The sequence below is a fragment of the Notechis scutatus genome, chromosome 6 (assembly GCF_049901735.1).
Source record: "Notechis scutatus isolate UNSWTSFEM ecotype Mainland chromosome 6, rNotScu1.2, whole genome shotgun sequence".
Classification (NCBI taxonomy): domain Eukaryota; kingdom Metazoa; phylum Chordata; class Lepidosauria; order Squamata; family Elapidae; genus Notechis; species Notechis scutatus.
The window spans coordinates 32,908,840-32,928,240 of NC_142014.1; the positions used below are offsets into that span (position 1 = coordinate 32,908,840).

Genomic DNA, 19,401 nt, shown 5'->3' on the forward strand with positions numbered 1-19,401 from the left:
ATTCAGAAAGTTCTTGACCGCGCTGAAATGGACCTACTTATACAAAAACTTAGGGATAAGGAAGATTCAAGATATAGTACAGCTTGGGAAAAATGGTACAAGTGGATCAAGGATAAAAAACCAGGAAATTAAAAGATAAGGATTTGAAGAATGAAGTGGTTAGATTAAGAGCAATTACCAAAAATAGGAAATGAATATTAGTAAAACTAATGTTTTCAATAAAAGATCACACCATCTTAGTTGATTGGAAACATATAAGTTTTTATGTTTATTTGTTGTGTATTTGTATATTGATTTCGTTTGCAACAAAATGTTGTATTCCATGTATTGTACATGTTTTTTTAAAATCTTTAATAAAGTCTATTTTTAAATATTAAAAAAAATATTAAAAAAATAAAAATAAGTGTTTGAACATTCCAGCCCTGTTCCTTCTTGTGACATCACAACATATTTCCATTGGTCTCTAGTCAAAGTAGAGGTAACAATAGGAAGTCAGAACAGGAAAAGACTATTTAACCATGTCTTAAAGGATGAATTTTTAATCCTTTATCAAGAAGATTAATATGTGTTATTATAGAAACTTAGTTTTCTTAAGACCAATATATGACTGTGACCTATATTTAGTATGATTAAGTGTTGAATATGAACTGAAACTCCTATACAGAACCTATTCTTGGCCATATATTATATTTCACGGATGCCTTAAATTTTTAACATTTGATGTATATTGACCATTTAAGAGAAAATACTTTTAAAGCAATTTTAGAGAACAAGGCTATATGAATAAAATGTCTGACCCATATCTCATGTATTGCAAAACTTTTGTAATACATACATTGTTAGTAAAGTAGGAAGAAAAAACTTTTAAGAGCTGGAAAGCATTGTCCAAGCTACTGTTGGTATCAGACTGAGAAAAATTATTCTAGAGTCAGGAGAAATAAGTCTTTATTAAGTTTTATTCACCCAGATTTTTCCCCTCTATTTTCTCTCTCCAGGTTAAATGCCCATTTTGAGGTTAATTCAGACTGCTCAGTCTCCCGAGCTGAAATGTACTCTGAATATCTCTCTACATGCAGTAAACTAGCTAGAGGTGGAATTTTAACTTCTACTGGATTTTATAAATGTCTTCGGTAAGAGAAACTCATTCCTAGAATAGAACACTAGCTTGGATTTTTTAAAAAATCTATAGTTGATATAGACTGCTAAATTTGAAAAAAAATTCCATTATTGTTTACCTTAAATACAGGTAGTCCTCAACTTAGAACCATCCATTTAGTGACAATTTACAATAGCAATGAAAAAATGACTTATGACCATTTTTCACACTTATGACCTTAGCAGCATCCTCTGTGGTCACTTAATCAAAATTTGGCCACTTTGCAACTGACATGTATTTATGATGGTTACATTGTCCCAGGGTCATGTGATCACCTTGTGTGATCTTCTGACAAAGTCAATGGGAATGCCAGATTCACTTAACAACCATGTTACTAATTTAACAGTTACAGTGATTCACTTAATAATTGTGGCAAAAAGGTCATAAAATGGGAAAAATTTTACTTAAAACTGACTTACTTAGCAACAGAAATGTTGAGCTCAGTTGTAGTCATAAGTCAAGGTGTAGCTGTAATTATTAAAAACAGTGGTTATTTGAAAAGACAAATAGATGTTATACAAATTCAGTATAGTTTGCTCACTTTATTTTTATTTTGAAAATTAGCCCTTTTAACTTTCATCCAAAAGTCAAATATTACTTCCTTTGAACCTATTGCTCTGTAATAACCCTACCTGCTGTCAGAAAATCTAGGATAGATGACAGCAGTTCAAAGTGCTTTTCTTTCGTCCTTACATTTTTTCTCTCACTTAAATGGCAATCATTGATATTTAGTTCAGCTCCAAACCATATGCACTACATTTCTCCTTAATTCACTGGAGAAAATTCACTCCAAACTCCATTTTTAAAGCATACTGCCTAAAAAAAAACCTACATTCTCATTCTTTTTTTCTTTTTTTGATAGAACTATATTTCCAAATCATTCAGTGAAGAAAGTTGAGGATGCAAGTAACAATGGGCAGGCTCATATTCATGTCGTCGGAGTAAAAAGGAGGGCTATACCACTTCCTGTTCAGATGTACTATCAGCAACAATCTTCTTCAAACCCTATTCTTCGGGTTGATTCTGTTCCTGAAGTAGCTCCATCTGCTTCACCAGCAGGTATTATTATATTTTGAATTTCATCTTTGTCTATTGATCAGTTTTTAGTTATTTATAAGAGCAAAAATATTTTTGGTCACTGGAAAAAGCAATTATGTTTGGAAGATTTAACAGTAAAAGGTAGCCAGACTGTCAACGCAATATCATCAGCATCAAATATTTTTGGAAGTATGGTTGGAATACATTACAGTAAATAAAATGTGCTATATAGTCCAGTAAACATGGCAAAAGGCAAAAGGGAATAAAAAGGGAAAAAGTTAATAGAGGATAGTTTGAGTTGGTGGAAAGTTATACTTCTCTAGCCAATGGATAAGAGGATAAGATATTCATCTTCCAATTATATTATTTCCCTTGCAGTGAGGTCTTTCTGGGAGATCCTCTAACTAATTTTTGCTCTGCAAGCCAAAGAAAAAAACCCCAGCATATTTTCTTAATTAAATTATATAATAATTTCCAATAGCAGGTTGTATGGAGTAATAGTTAAGATAAATGTTTAATTAGATTTGAACAATTTTATTTAACTTAATTTCTCAGTACACTATAATAGTTTGGCATTAGTTTCAAAATTATAGTGCACTGAGAAAGTTAGAGTCTAAAGTAACAATCATCTAATGGTGCCCAGTTTAGCTGCTTAAATTGGATGGCCATTTAATACAATTTTTTTTCAATGAATTAAGAAGGAAAGGGAAAAATGGTTTCCAGTGTTTCAGGATACAGTAGAAAATATTTGCTCCATTATATTGAGATACATAAAATTCATGATGACTGCCAACTCAGGAAGTATTCAAAGCTTAATTTAGAAATGTTAATTCCTATTGATTTCAGCATTACCATTTCAGATTTGTTCCTCTTTATCAACAGGATTCCCACATGGATCATCAAGTATAGGAAATCATTTTCAGAGGAATCCTATTAATAATCAATCTTCAACTATAGCTGCAACACAGATGTCTTTTCCAATTCAAGGTGCATCTACAGTGGTACAAACTGTTTCCAGGATACCACAAAACCCTTTAGTTCATAGTCCCCATCAACAGAATGCTCCTGTAACGGTCATACAGAATAAAGCTTCAATTTCTTGTGATGTAGTGAAGGCCACAGTAATACAGAACACAGTTCAGCAGTCTGCAGTCCCTGTTACTATTGCTGTAGGAGGTGGAGCACAATCTTCAAATCAAAATCCTAGTAATGCAGGACCACAACCCTCTGTTACCGTTGTCAGCTCCCAGACTTTACTTCATCAACCTGTAATTCAGCAGTCATCTCTACATGCAATGGTACCAGGACAAATATCCTCAGGCACTCCTGTTACAGTAATTCAACAAGCTGTACCTCAAGGTCATATTTTTGGCAGAGTACAGAACATACCAGCATGCACTTCAGCAGTTTCCCAGGCTCAACAGCTTATAACCACATCATCACAGCCAGTACAAACATCAACTCAGCAATCCATGGGTGGTAACCAGCAGCAAGATGCTGTTATTATAGCACCTCAGCAGTATGTTACAACATCAGCATCGAATATAGTTTCTGCTACTACAGTTCAGAATTTCCAAGTTGCAACTGGGCAGGTGGTTACAATTGCTGGTGTCCAGAATCCACCAACATCAAGAGTAGGGTTTCAGAATATTGCACCAAAGCCTTCTCAGCAAGTCCCAACAGCAGTGGCACAGCAACCAATGCAGCAGTCTCAGCAGCAACCACCACCACCTCAGCAAAGTGTAGTGATTGTAAGCCAACCAACTCAGCAAGGTCCAACATATGCACCAGCCATTCACCAAATTGTTCTTACTAATCCAGCTTCAATCCCAGCTGGCCAAACTGTTCAGTTGGGTGCACAGCCAAATTTAACTCCAACTTCCTCATCATCACCTGGACCAATTTCAAACAACCAAGTCCCCACAGTAATATCATCTCCACCTCTCACCTCTCAGTCACAAGGACCCCCTCCTACTGTCAGTCAGATGCTTTCTGTAAAGCGTCAACAACAGCAGCAGCAGCATTCACCAGCACCGTCCCAGGTCCAGCAGCAAGTCCAGATGCAAGTTCAGCCACAACAAAATAGTCCTGGGGTGGGTCCTTCTAATGAATCCAGTCTGATAAAACAACTCTTGCTTCCTAAACGAGGCCCTTCTACTCCTGGTGGCAAACTTATTCTCCCAGCACCACAAATTCCTCCTTCAAACAGTGCAAGAGCTCCCAGCCCTCAAGTGGTTTATCAGATGGCTAATAACCAAGCAACGAGTTTTGGAGTTCAAGGGCAGTCTTCTGCTCAGCCATTACTAGTTGGACAGCAAAATGTTCAGTTGGTCCAGAGTGCAATTCAATCCCAAGGAACAGTACAAACAGTTCCTATTTCCAATTTGCAAATATTGCCGGGCCAGTTGATTTCAAACAGCCCAGCAACTATTTTTCAAGGGACTTCTGGCAATCAGGTTACTATAACAGTTGTGCCAAATACTAGTTTCGCTACAGCAAATGCAAGTCAGGGAAATGCAACTCAAATAATTGCTCCAACTGGAATAACAATGAGTGGGTCACAATCAGCAGTTGGGCTTCAGGTGCAAGCACTTCCACCTAACCAGGCACCTCTAGCTGGTCAGTCATGTTCTGCTACTGCTCCTCCATTCAAAGGAGATAAAATTATTTGCCAAAAGGAAGAAGAAGCAAAGGAGGCAACGGGCTTACATATTCATGAGCGCAAAATTGAAGTAATGGAAAACCCTTCTTGCAGAAGAGGAGTTGCAAGCACCAGCAATGGCGATGCAAAAGAAAATGAAACACAGGTGGGAAGTCTTCTAAATGGAAGAAAGCATGACTCCAGTCTACCTCCAGCTAACTCAGGGAAAACTCAGAATGAGGCCAATCAGTTCTCACAAGTCAGTAATGGATCATCATTAGTCATGGATGAAAATGGAGCTCTTGGAAAGCAGAACTTTGAACAACCAGACATGCAGGAACTTAAAAGTGATTTGAGGAAGCCCCTCCTTAATGGAATCTGTGACTTTGAAAAGGGCGATGGTTCCCATTTAAGTAAAAACATTCCAAATCACAAAACTTCCAACCATATAGGAAATGGTGAAATTTCTCCAATAGAACAAGATAATTTGGATGCCACACAACTAGATGCTGCCAAAGGTGATCAAGGGGAAAGATTTTCTAATGGACCTGTTTTAGCTTTGGGGAATATGCCTATTGCAAGCAGTACACAAGAAGCTTCAAAACTCTTAACCCAGCAGCCTAGTAGTACCAACCCTGATGTATCTAATGGACCTCTAATTTCAAGTTTGAATTCAGATGTGCCTCACCAACGCCCAAGTGTAGTTGTCTCACCACAGGCAACAGCCTCTGTTATACAGGGGCATCAGATCATAGCTGTTCCACACTCAGGACCTCGTGGAACCCCAGCTACTCTCTCATCTGAAGTACGGTCAGCTAATGGCACAGCAGAATGCAAAACTGTAAAGAGGCCAGCAGAGGATAACGACAAGGAAACTATTCCAGGAATCCCCAATAAAGTAGGAGTGAGAATTGTTACAATAAGTGACCCTAACAAAGCTGGCTGTAGTGCAACTATGGTAGCTGTACCAGCTGGAGCAGATCCAAGTACTGTAGCAAAAGTAGCAATAGAAAGTGCTGTTCAGCAAAAGCAGCAGCAACAACAGCAGCAGCAGCATGCAACACCATACATACAAAACATGGTCACACAGGTAGGTCCTTGGCAGTCTTCATTTTCTAGCTGCTAAATTAAATTTTACACATATGCATATGTATTTGGGGATATAAAGGTTCAGTGCTTACAATATTTTGTTCAAAAGCTTTAAAATGAGAACTATTGTGTAAATCCTACCAGTCTGTTATTGCTCATCATTTTCTGGACAATAGCTTGTATTTATAGAAATAAGTTAGGATATAATTTTATTAGGCATAGAAGAACTGTTTTTACTGTTATTTCTTCAATGTCTTATTTCAAAAGCTGAGATGCTTTCCTATATTTTACTGCTTAAAATGTTTCTGAGTTCCTGTTCTTTTCGGATTTCAAGCTGTCTTTTGCATCTTATTGCCTTCATTTGCAATAGCTGTCTTTTGTATACATCATATGTACTTTACATATGCTGTATATAGTATTGTATGTAAAAACGTATCAAGAAACATGTAACCAGCTATTGAATTTTGAATGATTTCTGCAGAGATTGTTTCAGCCTTGCAAGTTTATTTCGGTAGAGAAGACATTGAAGTATTTAATTAATGAGATGTGTTCTTTTTCATCACTAGATCTGTTCATTCGTTTTGAAAGTATATTCTTATTACTGTATCTTGTTAACAATGTTACCTCATGGTATGAGAACTCAGACTATTTAATAACATTGCTGACTCCTTTTTGCCTTTTTAAGATACACATTCTAATTAGCTAAATTTATCTAATTATTCTAGATATATTCGTTATTTTCAAAATTGGGATAAACTTAAAGCAGTTTTCCTTGCTTCACAACAGAGGGAATCCCATATTATTAAATTAACTATTTGTGTTTATCCTGAAAGTTAGACTTAGAAAAATATAAACTGCAATCACTTTAAAATTTCACAAAAGAAAAAGAAAGTTGCACAAAAGAAACAGATCATTGTTCTTTATTGTCAAGAGCCTAAGGCCGGCCCAAATCACTACCCAAGAAAAATACTGTATAACTAAACATCAGTCAGGACAAGGAGTCCACCTGCATATACACTTTGGACGTATTATAATATTTCTTTGTTTTTTTCTATTCTCTACAAAAAATATTTGTTCTCAATCTGGACGTGCATGATTCGTTCAATCTGAACTTGCGTAAAGGATGGTTGCAAATCAGCCACAGAGATCCTAAAAGAAATGCATTATGTGGCTCTCTTCTAGTCAGGTATGGGCATGGGGTAGAAGTAACATTGCTCATACTTCTGAATAACCTTCAGCCTTTTTAAATCTTTCTGCAATGTTGATAAAAGTTAAATGGTTCATGAGCAAATTTGTATTATTAGTAAGAAAAGTAACATCATATAATGTAGGATTTGAAATGTACAAAGAAATATCAGAAAGTAAGACAATGGCAACTTATAAATATTGATTTTTTATGGTTGCTAGTTATTCTAAACTACTATATTAAGTGGTTGAATTATATTAAATTTAACTAATAAACTGATCATTCCAAGCAAGATACATTTGCTAAGCTATTATTAAATAGCAGGTTTTTTTCTGAACATTGTGCTGCAAGAACCATCAGATTTCTTAAAAGAATACCAGCTCTTTTTACAGCAAATATTTTTAGGCTTTGCAGCCAGTACCTGCATAGTATGTGCTTCTCCAGTGTGCTAGAAGGATAATCCTATTGTGTGGGTGTAGACTCTTCTGCTTGGAAACTGAGTCAGTCAGATTCCTGGTCACGCCGCTTCTTCCTGAGCATGAGGTCCAAGTGGAAGCTAGCTTCTGCCCCTTACAGCGGAAGCAAACTATTTGGAGAGGCCCTAGATTCTGTGTTGGTAGAGAATAAAGACAGGAAGAAGGTTCTATTTTCGGGGTTCAGAAAATCAGACCACCATCAATCTCCATATTTTCTCAGGCCTTCCTTTTGGGCCACAGATACCAGATTCGGTGTCCACCAGTTTCAGAGGACATACATACATGGGCACAGACAACCGGATAGATCTGGTTTCAAGGATAGATATGGTCAACAGCGCCAAAACAAACATCCATTCAGGGGCATGAGCATCTACCCCTTCCGTCACGCCAAATGACGGGCAGATAAACCCTCCCATTGGCGGCCGTCTAAGTCTGTTTGCTGGTCAATGGGAAACAACAACAATGGACACCTGGGTCCTAAATACGGTGAGACTAAGTCTCTCCCTTGAATTTCTCTCCACATCCCCGAGCTTCTTCATAAGTTGTCAGATTCCAAGGGACGAGGTAAAGAGAAACCTCATGGAGGCAGCAGTGCAACACCTACTGGACACCCAAGCCATCTAACCGGTCCCATGAGACGAGCAAGGATGGGTTCTACTCCATCCTGTTCATAGTTCCAAAGAATTTGGGGGGATGAAGAGCAATTCTGGACCTAAAAAGACTGAACAAATATCTGATATACAAGAAATTCAAAATGCAGTCCCTTCAGTTGATACTGGGGAGCATTCGGGAAGGCGACTTTCTGACCTTCATAGATCTTACGGAGGCTTAACTACACATTCCTATTCTACCTGCTCATTGGAAATTCCTGTGTTTTCAGTACACTGGCCGGCATTTCCAATACTAGGCCCTGCCCTTCGATTTATCATCAGCGCCCAGAGCTTTCACCAGTGTTTTCTCAAACACTGCGCACATGTGCACAGCGCTTTTCAGCTGTCCGGGCGGCACAGCTTAAGGTTTATTACATGCACGAACAGCACGCGTCAGCAAAATGTAGTCACCGAACCAGTAGTAACACCAGTTGAATCCCACCCCTGGGATTCAATATATAAAAAAGATAAAGAAGAATATGGATTCTATAAAGATCAGCAACAACTAGATAAAATAACTCAGGGACCAGAAGAGAATATTATATCTAAAATATACAACCTTCTTTTGAACTTTAAAATGGAGGAAGAAATTGTAAAAAAAAAAACATGATAGTTTGGGCAAAAAATTTGGGATATAACATTGAATTAGAATATTGGGGGAAAATATTTGGGGGGACGGGACTAAAAATTAACATTATCAGCAGTATATAAGGAGAATATATACAAAATGTTTTATAGATGGCATCTACCCCCTGCTAGAGTGGAAAAGATGTTCCCAACCAGAAACCCAGAATGTTGGAAATGCAAAAGCAAACAAGGCACCTTCTTCCACATGTGGTGGTCATGTCCAGAAGCCAAGAGTTACTAGAGTAGGATTAAAAAGTGGATAGAGGAAATAACAAAACAAAAAAATGAATTCAGACCATAACTGATTTTATTGTGAATAATAAGGGGACATAATGCTAAGACAAATACATCATTTTACATATAACAACTACGGCCATAATTGTGTATGCACAGTACTGGAAACAGGATAATATACCATCTGAGTGGACTGTGGTAAGAAAGATTTTGGACTGCGTGGAGATGGACAGGCTGACCTTACAGCTAAAAGATAGAGGTGATTCGGAGTATTATTTGGTCTGGGACTCTTGGTACACCTGGTTAGACAATAGACATAAAAGTAACATAGTAACTAATAATATGAATATGAATGTTGACAATGCTGTAACATCATTGAAAGTGTCGATATGTTATAAATTGTTGGGAAATGTTTAATAAAATTTATTTATTTTTAAAAAGAAACAAAGCCTATCCATCACCACAGATGCCGTCTGTTTGGCTGGGGCACAGACTTCCAGTCTCAGATAGCACAGGGACAGTGGTCAAAATCAGACCTCAGAAACTACATCAACTGGCTAGAATTCAGGGCAGCCCATCTAAGCCCTAAAGAGGTTTCAAGACAGGATTACAGGACACCACATACTCATTCTAATGGACAATATGGCCACCAAGACACACATCAACCATCAAGGGGGGACCTGCTCCAGAGCACTCATGCAGGAGGCGAGACAATTAGGACTCTGGGCAGAGAGTCACCTTCTCTCCATCAGAGCAGAGCACATCTCAGAGAGAACGAATGTACAGGCGGACTCGCTCAGCAGGACCACAGTCGACCACTCAGAGTGGTGACTACATCCAGATGCTATCAGGGAGGTTCGGAAGACTGATCCTGGACCTCTTGGCTTCTCCATCAAACGCCCAGCTACCAAGATTTTACTCCAGGTTCCCAGCAACAGGGGCAGAAGGAGTCAATGCTTTCCGCATTCCATGGCCCTGGGGACTGTTATATGCTTCTCCCCCACTTCCACTAATCCCGAGAGTTATAAAGAAACTGATAGAGGAGAGGACAGAGATCCTATTCCTGGCACCACACTGGCCAAGACGTCTGTGGTATGTGGGACCTGGTCAGTCTGTCAATGACCAAACCATGGAGGATCCCTCGAGACAGAATAGCTTTCAGTCAGGGAGCCTTGCTTCATCCAGATCCGCAATGGTTTCAGCTAACCTTTTGGCACTTGAACGTTCAGCCCTAAGCCAGCTCAAGTGCTCCAGTAAAGTCATACAAACATTACAGGCCTCTGGGAGGCCTTCAGCTAACAAAATCTACGATGCCACTTGGAGAGCCTTTTGGAGCTGGTGCTCCAGAGAACATATTGACCCAACCAATGTATTGGTGACCCAAATCCTGGAGTTTCTACAGGAGGGATTGGACAAGGGCCTGTCCCCCAACACCATACACAGGCAAGTGGTGGCTTTGGCATCCGTATTAGGCTGTGGGAAGTTGGAATCCCTCGCCTTACATCCGCTGGTGCTCAGCTTCATTAGAGGTGCAACCAACCTAAAGCCCCCAGCGATACACAGATATCCCACTTGGGATCTACCTAAAGTACTGAGGGCACTCACGACAGAACCATTCGAACCGTTACGATCAACCAGCCTACAATTCCTCACCTGGAAGGTAGCATTCCTTGTAGCCATTACCTCAGCAAGAAGAATATCGGAGTTAGCAGCCCTCTCCATGAGAGAGGACCTTTGCATAATTCACTCAAATAGGGTGATTCTAAGGCTGGACCCCACCTTCCCCACCTGAAGGTAAATTCATCATTTCACAGGGCACAGGAAATTATCTTAACCAGATTTTTGCCTGAAGCCAAATCACAACCTACAGAAAAAAATGGTATTTCCTAAATACCAGTTAGCAGAGCTACCTGCATTTACCTAAAGAGGACAGCCTCTATTAGGAAAACGGAATCACTGTTTGTGTCATTCCAACAGAGCACGCTGGGTAACAAAATCACACCTTCAACCATGGTGGATATGATCTTGTATCACCAAGGCCTATGAATCTCAGATTCTACCATTACCCAAATGGGTAACAGCTCATTCGACCAGAAGCGCGGCTATGATGGCCGCATGGAATATACATTGACTTACATATTGATATACACATTGAATGTACATTGAGCCGCATGGAATAGAATTGACATTTGTAGGGCAGCAATGTGATCTTCTCCATCCCCATTCATAAGACGCTATAAGCTGGATGTATTAGCCTCGGCTAAGGCGGCCTTCAGCAGAAGGATACTACAAAAAGTACATTCAGAATTGGGGACTCAAGACCAGACCGCTTCCCTCCCTTAGGACAGCCGGCTTTGGTATGTCCCACACAATTGGATTATCCTTCCAGCACACTGGAGAAAGAGCATTGGTCTTACCTGATACACTTCTTCTCAGTGTGCTGAAGGATAATCCAGTCCCACCCTGGCAACTGTCTAAACTAGAGTTCAGGGGAAGTTATCACCAGCACCAATACGAATCAAGTCAATTAACACGTCTTCATCAAAACTGGGCATGCTCGGGAGGAGGAGGAGACGTGACAAGGAATCTGATTGACTCAGCCTCCAAGTGGAAGAGGAGTCTACACCCACGCAATTGGATTATCCTTCAGCACACTGAGAAGTGTGTCAGCTAAGACCAACGCTCTTTCTGTATAAAAAAAATCTCAAATAGAAATTCTATTACTTATAATCCTAAGCAAATACAATTCTATAATAAATGAAGAATCAGATTTTAGAATATGCTCCTAAATTTTATAAATATACAATTACACATTACTTCACTTTTTGTTGCCAATTAATATTGAATTATTCTGGAAACATAAAAAGGGAAAATTGATATAAAACAATCTGCTGTTTCTTCATTTAATTATTCAAACCGGCAATTTCAGTTGCTTTGATTTTGATTATCATTATGAAAGGCAGCTTGCACATTTCTTGCTAACATTCTAAAGAAATGGAAGAAATGTCTATTTGGGTTCAGTTCCAAATGGGGAGAAAGACATTGGAAACATGGAGATTGCTTGAAAAGATGGTTTAATGGTGGACAGCAGGACCACATGATTCGAGGTACTGGGCAAAATAGCACATGGGTGAGAGAGGGAGAGAGATTTATAACCTCTGTTGGGCTTTGAACTTGCTTCCTGTTCCTGTGGCAAGAAATGTATCCTGATTGGTTGTCAGACTTCCATGGGGCCATGCAGGGGTAACTTTGTAGGTTGTCTTGATTCCCAAGCTTGCTTGAATCTTGCTGGGTGATGTAATGAAGGGGCTTTGGACAATTCCTATTATGGCTTAATGGCTTTCTCCTTGTTTGGATCTGAGTGAGTGCTAATCCCATCACCCTGGAGCTGAAGGTCTTTTGTGTTGTAGATAAAATGTCTTTTTCTGGGGCTATTAACAAATGCTGCTTTCCAAGAGCATGTTTTTCCTTTTCTCATCCATGGAGGTATAACACTCTGCCTTTTTAATATTTCCTAAAATATTTCATTTTTCTAGGAGAAGGGTGGGTGCTAACTTTCTACAGTACACAATTTCAAAAAAAGCAGGTTACATATGAATTCTTTGTTTGCATAAATTAGTGGTCTCTTTGATATACACTAGGATCTCAGAAAACGCTAAAATTAGGGACTTACGGTTTGGGTCTCTTTAGCGACAGACCGAAAACGGCGATTGTGCACGGTTTTGATCTGTGCTCGCTGCTTTAGCGCCCTGATCCTTTGGATTCGGGGCTGAAGCCACCCCATAGAGGTGGTAAAGAGGGGGGAGATTGCTAGCTGAGTGGAGGGGAGCCACATCTCTCCTCCTTGGCTGGTCTAAACTCCCTTCCCCGAAGGCGGTGGCAGCGGTGGTCAGAAATGGCCACCTCAAAGAAGAACCCGACTGGATAAGATTGTGCAGGAGGAAGACAAAGAGGAAAGCAGGACAGACCGGGCTAAACAACAGAGAACATCTAAGCAAGGTACTCTGAATCTAAAAGTACCTAGAGGGATACTTCTGAAAGAAGATCTTTAAGCAGCAAAGGAGAGAGAAAAGGAGGTTAAAAACCCTTTTTTTAACCTTTATATTGACAATTACAAATTGTATGGAAAGAAATTTATATTAATCTATTTTGACACTAATAGGCAACCTTAAGCTGAAATCTAAGTGTCAAAAGGAGAATAAAGTTTTTTTTCTTGGTCATTTTAAAGCCCTAAAAAGGAGAAGAGTGGAGGCAAAAGGGTGGGACTTGGAAAAATGGAGTGCCACCTGGAAAAATAAAGAGGATTAACAGTGAAACTTTGAAAAGACTCCCGAGGATACATTGTAACTGAAATCTTATTAAAAGATACAGTAACCCACGGAAAGGAAAAGGAAAGGAAAGAAACAAGAAGGAACAGTCTGGGATCATTTGGTGATTTAAAAAAAATGTTTTTGGCATTGGTTTTTTCTTTTTCTGTTTTTACTTAAAGTCAATCGGGTAGTTGTTCAAAAGTGTTTAAAATGCCATCACTCCTGGAGGAATTGAAGATGAGTCTTAAAAAAACAGAAAGAAGATGCAGAATGGGGAGGAAGATCCTTTGGCTTCGTATTTGAATTTCTTGAAATGGAGATCCTGAACTATGAAAAGCAAAAGGAAAAGCTTCAAGAGCAAGAAGAAGGGCGGGACAAAGAAGAAGCCATATAACAGCAAGGATAAGCAGAAAAGAAAACCACAGAAGGGAAAATTAGAGAGAGAATGGTATAAAAAAAGGGATGAGAAAAAAAAGGGGGGGGATAGAAAGGGAAAGAACTCATGAGGGACAAAAACAGGAAATAAAGAAAAAGGGGAAACATACTAGGATTAAAGGTATTTGATCAGCTATAAAACACAGACAATGGTTAAATTTAGTTAAAAGTGAGGATTCTGCAAAGGTACAAAAGAGTGTTGTGACAGTAGAATACTGTAATGAGTTAGAAATGAAATAAGTAAATAATCTATGAGATAAAACTATTGTTATGTAATGGTATGTTTATTTATAATTAATGCAATAAAGAAGAGAGGGAAACATTGCAATTGTTTCTAAAGATTGATAAAATATTGAAAAGAAACGTGAAAGATTTATAAGGAAATTTATACCAGTTATTGGAATGAATTTGAATGATTATTTTTCTTATTAATAGTAAATAATTTATAAGATAAAACTGTATGACTATCCAATGGAATGCTTATTAACAATTAAGTAATAATGTAGGAGGGAGGGAAACATTTCAATTGTTCTCAAAGATTGATAGATATTGAAAAGAAACGTGAAAGATTTACAAGGTTTTTACCAGTACTAGAATGATTTTAAATAACTATTTTGTTTACCAATGTTTATATATATATATTGTTTTTGCTGTTTTTAGAATTTTTCTTTTTACATTTTCAAGGGGAAGTACCAAGCAGAGTCTGAATGATGAGATCTACATGATATAAAATAGATATTAGAAATTTGAATGTTATAATTTTAGAATGCACAAATTCAATGTTTAATGAGATTTCATATGATAATAACAATAAGATTTAAAGGTGTTGCACTTCGATTGGTAAACATAGGGGGAATTTTGCTTCTTAAGAATGTTGGAAGAGAACATATGAAATTGTAAACAAGACAGACGAAAGTATAAGTACAATGAATAAAAAGATATAGAAATTTAGGTAAAAGAAATACAATTGAATAAGAAGAAAATGAGATAACCATAAAAGAAAATTAAGAGAAGTAAAGGGAGAAATAGTGAGAAGTTGGAAAAAGAGTAATAAGATATGAAGTTGAATACATAAGATGAATACGCATATGAAATTGTGTCTGTATGGAAATGTGATAACCCGGAACGATGCTGTACTCAAATAAGATGTTTTATTTGTTTTGTTAAAACTCAATAAAACTTTATTTAAAAAAAAGAAAGAAAACTCTAAAATTTGGAGTTTTGTGACAGATGCACACTTTTCTGTTGGAAAGTTAATGTTAAATGTTTCTTCAGCATAGAAAATAATTGTGTAAAATAAGAACATTCGGTTGTGGCACAGATCCTCTACTCACCAAGCCCAGGATCTCATAATGATATGTGAGAGAGGAGATCACCCTGAACTAAAAACTAAATAATCTTAGGACCAACCACTATTTACAGGGTATTGAAAGTTGCTAATTAGAGATTTCCTTATTTACTGCATGTAACATACTTTTTTGTGTAACCTTTGCTGCATATGATAGTTTCAGACATGAAAAAGATTGATATACAATGAGAAATTCCTTCAGATTTTTTTTATTAATTCCCCAAATTGATTGGTTTTCTAAGTTTTTGGAATGGAAATAGAAATTGCCAGTAAAGTGGTTTTAGTGAAATTATTCTTTAAGTTGATTGAAAACTGATTTCCTGGTGTTGGAAGAAATATCCTTCTGGGTTCAGTTCCAAGTGGGGAAAAAGACAGTAGATTCATGGAAGTTGCTTGGAAAGAAAGTTTAATGGTGAACAGGACCACATGCCTTGGAGCTCCTGAGTGAAAAGGAAAGAGATGCTGGGAATCCCTTGATTTGGGCCCCACCTTAGTGTTTTCTGTTCCTGTGTAAGAAATGTATCCTATTGGCTGTCAGACTCCCAGGGGCAGGGGTTTTAGCTAACTTTGTAGACTTTGTCTGGACCACATGGCTTCACCTGAGTGCTGACTGATGCAATCTTCCCAGGCCACAAGGTGAGGTGAGTAGAGGGTTTTGTTGTGTAGAATACTCTGTCCCCATGCCTTAATGGCCCACCCATTAACAAAGGTGGGGGGAGTTTCTGCTTCTGAGTTTCTACTTCTCTTTTTAGGGGAAATATTCTTCCCTTTTAGTATATCCTAAAACATTTCATATTCCTAGGAGGGGTGGGTGCTAACTTCCTACACTGGAAAGAATCTAAAACTCTTTTCTGTTAAATAAATGTTTATGGTGTTATAAAATTCTTTCTTTTAACTCTATAAAAAATGAATGTGAAGGAGAATTATATGCAGAGGAACATATCCAGAAAAGTTACTGAGGAAAAAAACAACTAGTAATTTCCTGTGTGAAAGAGTAAGTGTGTGGTTAGGGTCTTGAGAGAGATTATCTATGGATCTGGGAGTTCAAAAAATGTGGTAAAACAGAGAAACTGCTTCTAGACACAGGACTAACACTCCACTTATTTATTTTATCCTGAGGCTTTCCATCTTGATCTTTAAGGAATTATGTAAAGAGCTGAAACAATGGTAGAATTTAAGTAATTATTTCTTTTTCAAAATAAAGGTGCTAATTGCCTCAGGTATCTTTCTTTAATTCCAAATGTTTGAAGATATTTTCATTGGATAAAATCTCTCTGCAGATGCTCTTACTTGTGGTGCACATTTTAGATGTTTTTTAAAAATCTTAATCTAAGCTGTGCTCATCTCAGTTGATCAACTCAGTGCAACCTCTAAGAAGCAAATTTAGAGAGAATGTCTAGATATAGTTTTATTACTTATGCTATACTTTCATTAATCATTTCAGTATCTAGTAGACCATAACTTTTTCTTTTAAAAAGCTTTCTTTAAATAACAGACAGTTTTGGAAGGATGAACTCAGATAAATGTTCATGAACCATACTGGAAGAAAGAATATGTGTTAGTTCATATCTTCTATTTGTAAATTTATTTTTAAATGATGAAGCTTATGTCACAGCTGAAATGAAGGATGTAGAAATTATGTGATAATATATCTAATGTTCATTTACCTCAAATACAATTGTCTGATAAAAATCATATAAAGATTTTCTGTCTCAAGAAAATGGGTAGAACATATTATTTTCCACTGTAAAGCAGAAAAACCACAGGTGGAAAAGAATCTAACTATATTTCCAAGAGCTGTCAATCAATATCATTACTTCTCAATTCACGAGTAACAATCTTGAACAAGATCCAAGAGAGCTGGGATCAAGCCAAAAACATCTCTTGGTTGGGGAAAGCTAGATGTCAGAGACTTTCACTGTGAAACTTGACAAACTGTTTGACATCCTCAACTGCAAGTGTCAAATTGTTCTGTGTTCTGTTTTTTCTCTGCTTTCCATCTTTCATTCATATATCCTTCTGGTTTTAAGAAGTTGATGAACATAAAATGTAATAGTCTGTCAAGTAGCAGTAAAAGAAGTAATAGTCCATCTCAGTAGCAGAAGACTGTATTAGATAGAGCAACAGACCAATGATGTCATCATCATGTTAGTTATTACATGGATGTTTTTTGTTTGTGTTATAGAAGTGAAAGTTTGTGAACTGTTTAGAAGTTTAAGTAATCCTGTAGTACAATGAGCTCAGGATTTCATCTAAGATATTCTGGTTAAACAATGTCCAAAACAAATGTGTGGCATGTCTTTTTAAATATCTGGATAATAATGTATTTATTGTAGAGATATATACAGTTCTAGGACAGATTATTCAGGTCTCTTAACAGGGTAAATTGAATCAGATATTCTAGTAAATGAGATGACAATCAAGTATAGCTTTGAGAAAATAATCCCTATTAAAAACAATAACTTGGTTGCGACAATTTGAATCTGCTGTGCAAAATGCTTATGGAAGTGAATTCTGCTTCAGTCAAAATAACTCTTTGTAGATTTCAGAAAAGGTATTGTCAATGGTTATAAAACTGGGAAGACTGTAGAAACATTGCTAATATCCATGGCCTCCTTCAATAACATTGTTACTCTTCCCAAGAATGTCTTTCAACAGAATTTATCCCAAGAGTAAGATATAAAATAGTCCAGAATGGGGGTCAGCAACCTATCCCTCTGCTGCGGCTCCCTGTTGCAGCAGTGGTATGGCTGGAGCCTTAATGCGGGAATGAAGTGCTGCTGCAGTTGCCTTTGATACATTTGCCATGATACATTTGCTGTTGCCGCCAGCAAAGAGGACTGGGAGAGAACACTGGAGGCAGATCTTGCGGGGTGGGGGACATCTCCCAAGCCTGGCCTTCCTCCTCCCTTGTTAGCGGGGCCAAGAGAAAGAAGGGGGCAACATGGGGAAGTGCTCCTCTCCCCCACCAAGCGCCGAGCACAACAGCCCAGCAGGAAGGGGAGAAGGACCGGCAGAAGCGCCCCGTTGGCGAATTGGACATCAGAGACGTCAGATTGTGACTTCTGACCCTCCGGCGCTCGCCCGCAACTCACCACGCTCCTCCAGGTCTGGCTTGCTGAGTGGGGGGAGCACTCCTGATGTCTCTACTGCCCCCCCCCAGCCCCAGCCATTGCTGCCCGGGGAAGGCACAGGAAAAGCAAGTAGAAACAGCTCTCCCTGGGGTGAAAGAGCTGAGATCGAGGAAGGCATAGGCAACAGAAAGCTGCGTGTTTCAAAGATGCAAGCTGCTGCCTTTGAAATGTGCCGTTTTCTGTTGCCTGTGCCTTCCCCGATCTCAGCTCTTTCGCCCCGGAGAGAGCTATGTTTCTGCTCGCTTTCTTTTCCTGTGTCTTCCCCTGGCAGTGGTGGCTGGGGCCGTGGCGGGGGGAAGCAGAGGAGTCAGGGCTGCTCTCCCCACTCAGCAAGCCAGGCCTGGAGGAACGTGGCAAATTGCAGGCGAGTTCCGGAGAAATGCGTGTTAGAAATGCCAACACGTTTCCAGTGCGCGCTCCTCTGTCCTGAAATAGGATTGAGTAGGGAGAAGGGAGCAGAGGGAAGGGTAGGAGGGAAGGAGAAGCCCGTCTGGCTTTCCTTTGCCGGGGGGCAGGGGGAAGACCCAATACCCCCTCTATGGCCTGCCCACTTTTTTCACAGTACCTTGCTCTCTCTTTCTCTCCCTTGCTCGTATTGTGTTATAATGGGCTCCAGGAGGGGATCCAGTCCCCAATTTGACATGCACTTCACAATGAGGGAGACTGGATCCCCTCCTCCGCCTGGAGCCCATTATAACATAATGCAACCCTGCCCCACTCGCCCCTGGCAACTCTCTCAGGGCAGAGAACAGGTCATACGTCCAGCACCAAGAAAGCCAGAAGTAGCCACCCGCCTTTTCCAGTCAGGCAGACAGAGGAGACAGATTCGGCTTGATTTGGCTCTGTCTGCTCTCCTCTCTCCACCTTGCCCAGTTTTGCCAGGATTCAGCAGATGCTGCCTTGGTGATTGGGGGTGAGAGAGTTTTGTCCCATACTTTGCCTGCCAAGCATCTTCAGGGCCACCCAGGGACTATATTTTCTGGCCACTTGGGACCAAGTTGCAGGATATGTATGCGTGCTTGTGTGAGTGTGCTGCTGCTTGGATGATGCTTCTCTGAAGTGTGTGTGATAATCTAT

The 19,401-nt window shown here is 39.0% G+C and overlaps 1 protein-coding gene across 4 annotated transcripts in view; it reads left to right on the forward strand.

Annotated features, from left to right (window-relative positions):
* ARID2 (AT-rich interaction domain 2) overlaps positions 1–19,401 on the forward strand; it is a 196,013-nt gene that overhangs the window by 127,185 nt on the left and 49,427 nt on the right. For all 4 annotated transcript variants that reach the window (XM_026667817.2, XM_026667816.2, XM_026667818.2 and 1 more), the window contains 3 exons: positions 996–1,130; positions 2,019–2,215; positions 3,077–5,925. In XM_026667817.2, the coding sequence (XP_026523602.1) occupies positions 996–1,130; positions 2,019–2,215; positions 3,077–5,925 (3,181 nt within the window). The remainder of the gene's footprint in view (positions 1–995; positions 1,131–2,018; positions 2,216–3,076; positions 5,926–19,401) is intronic.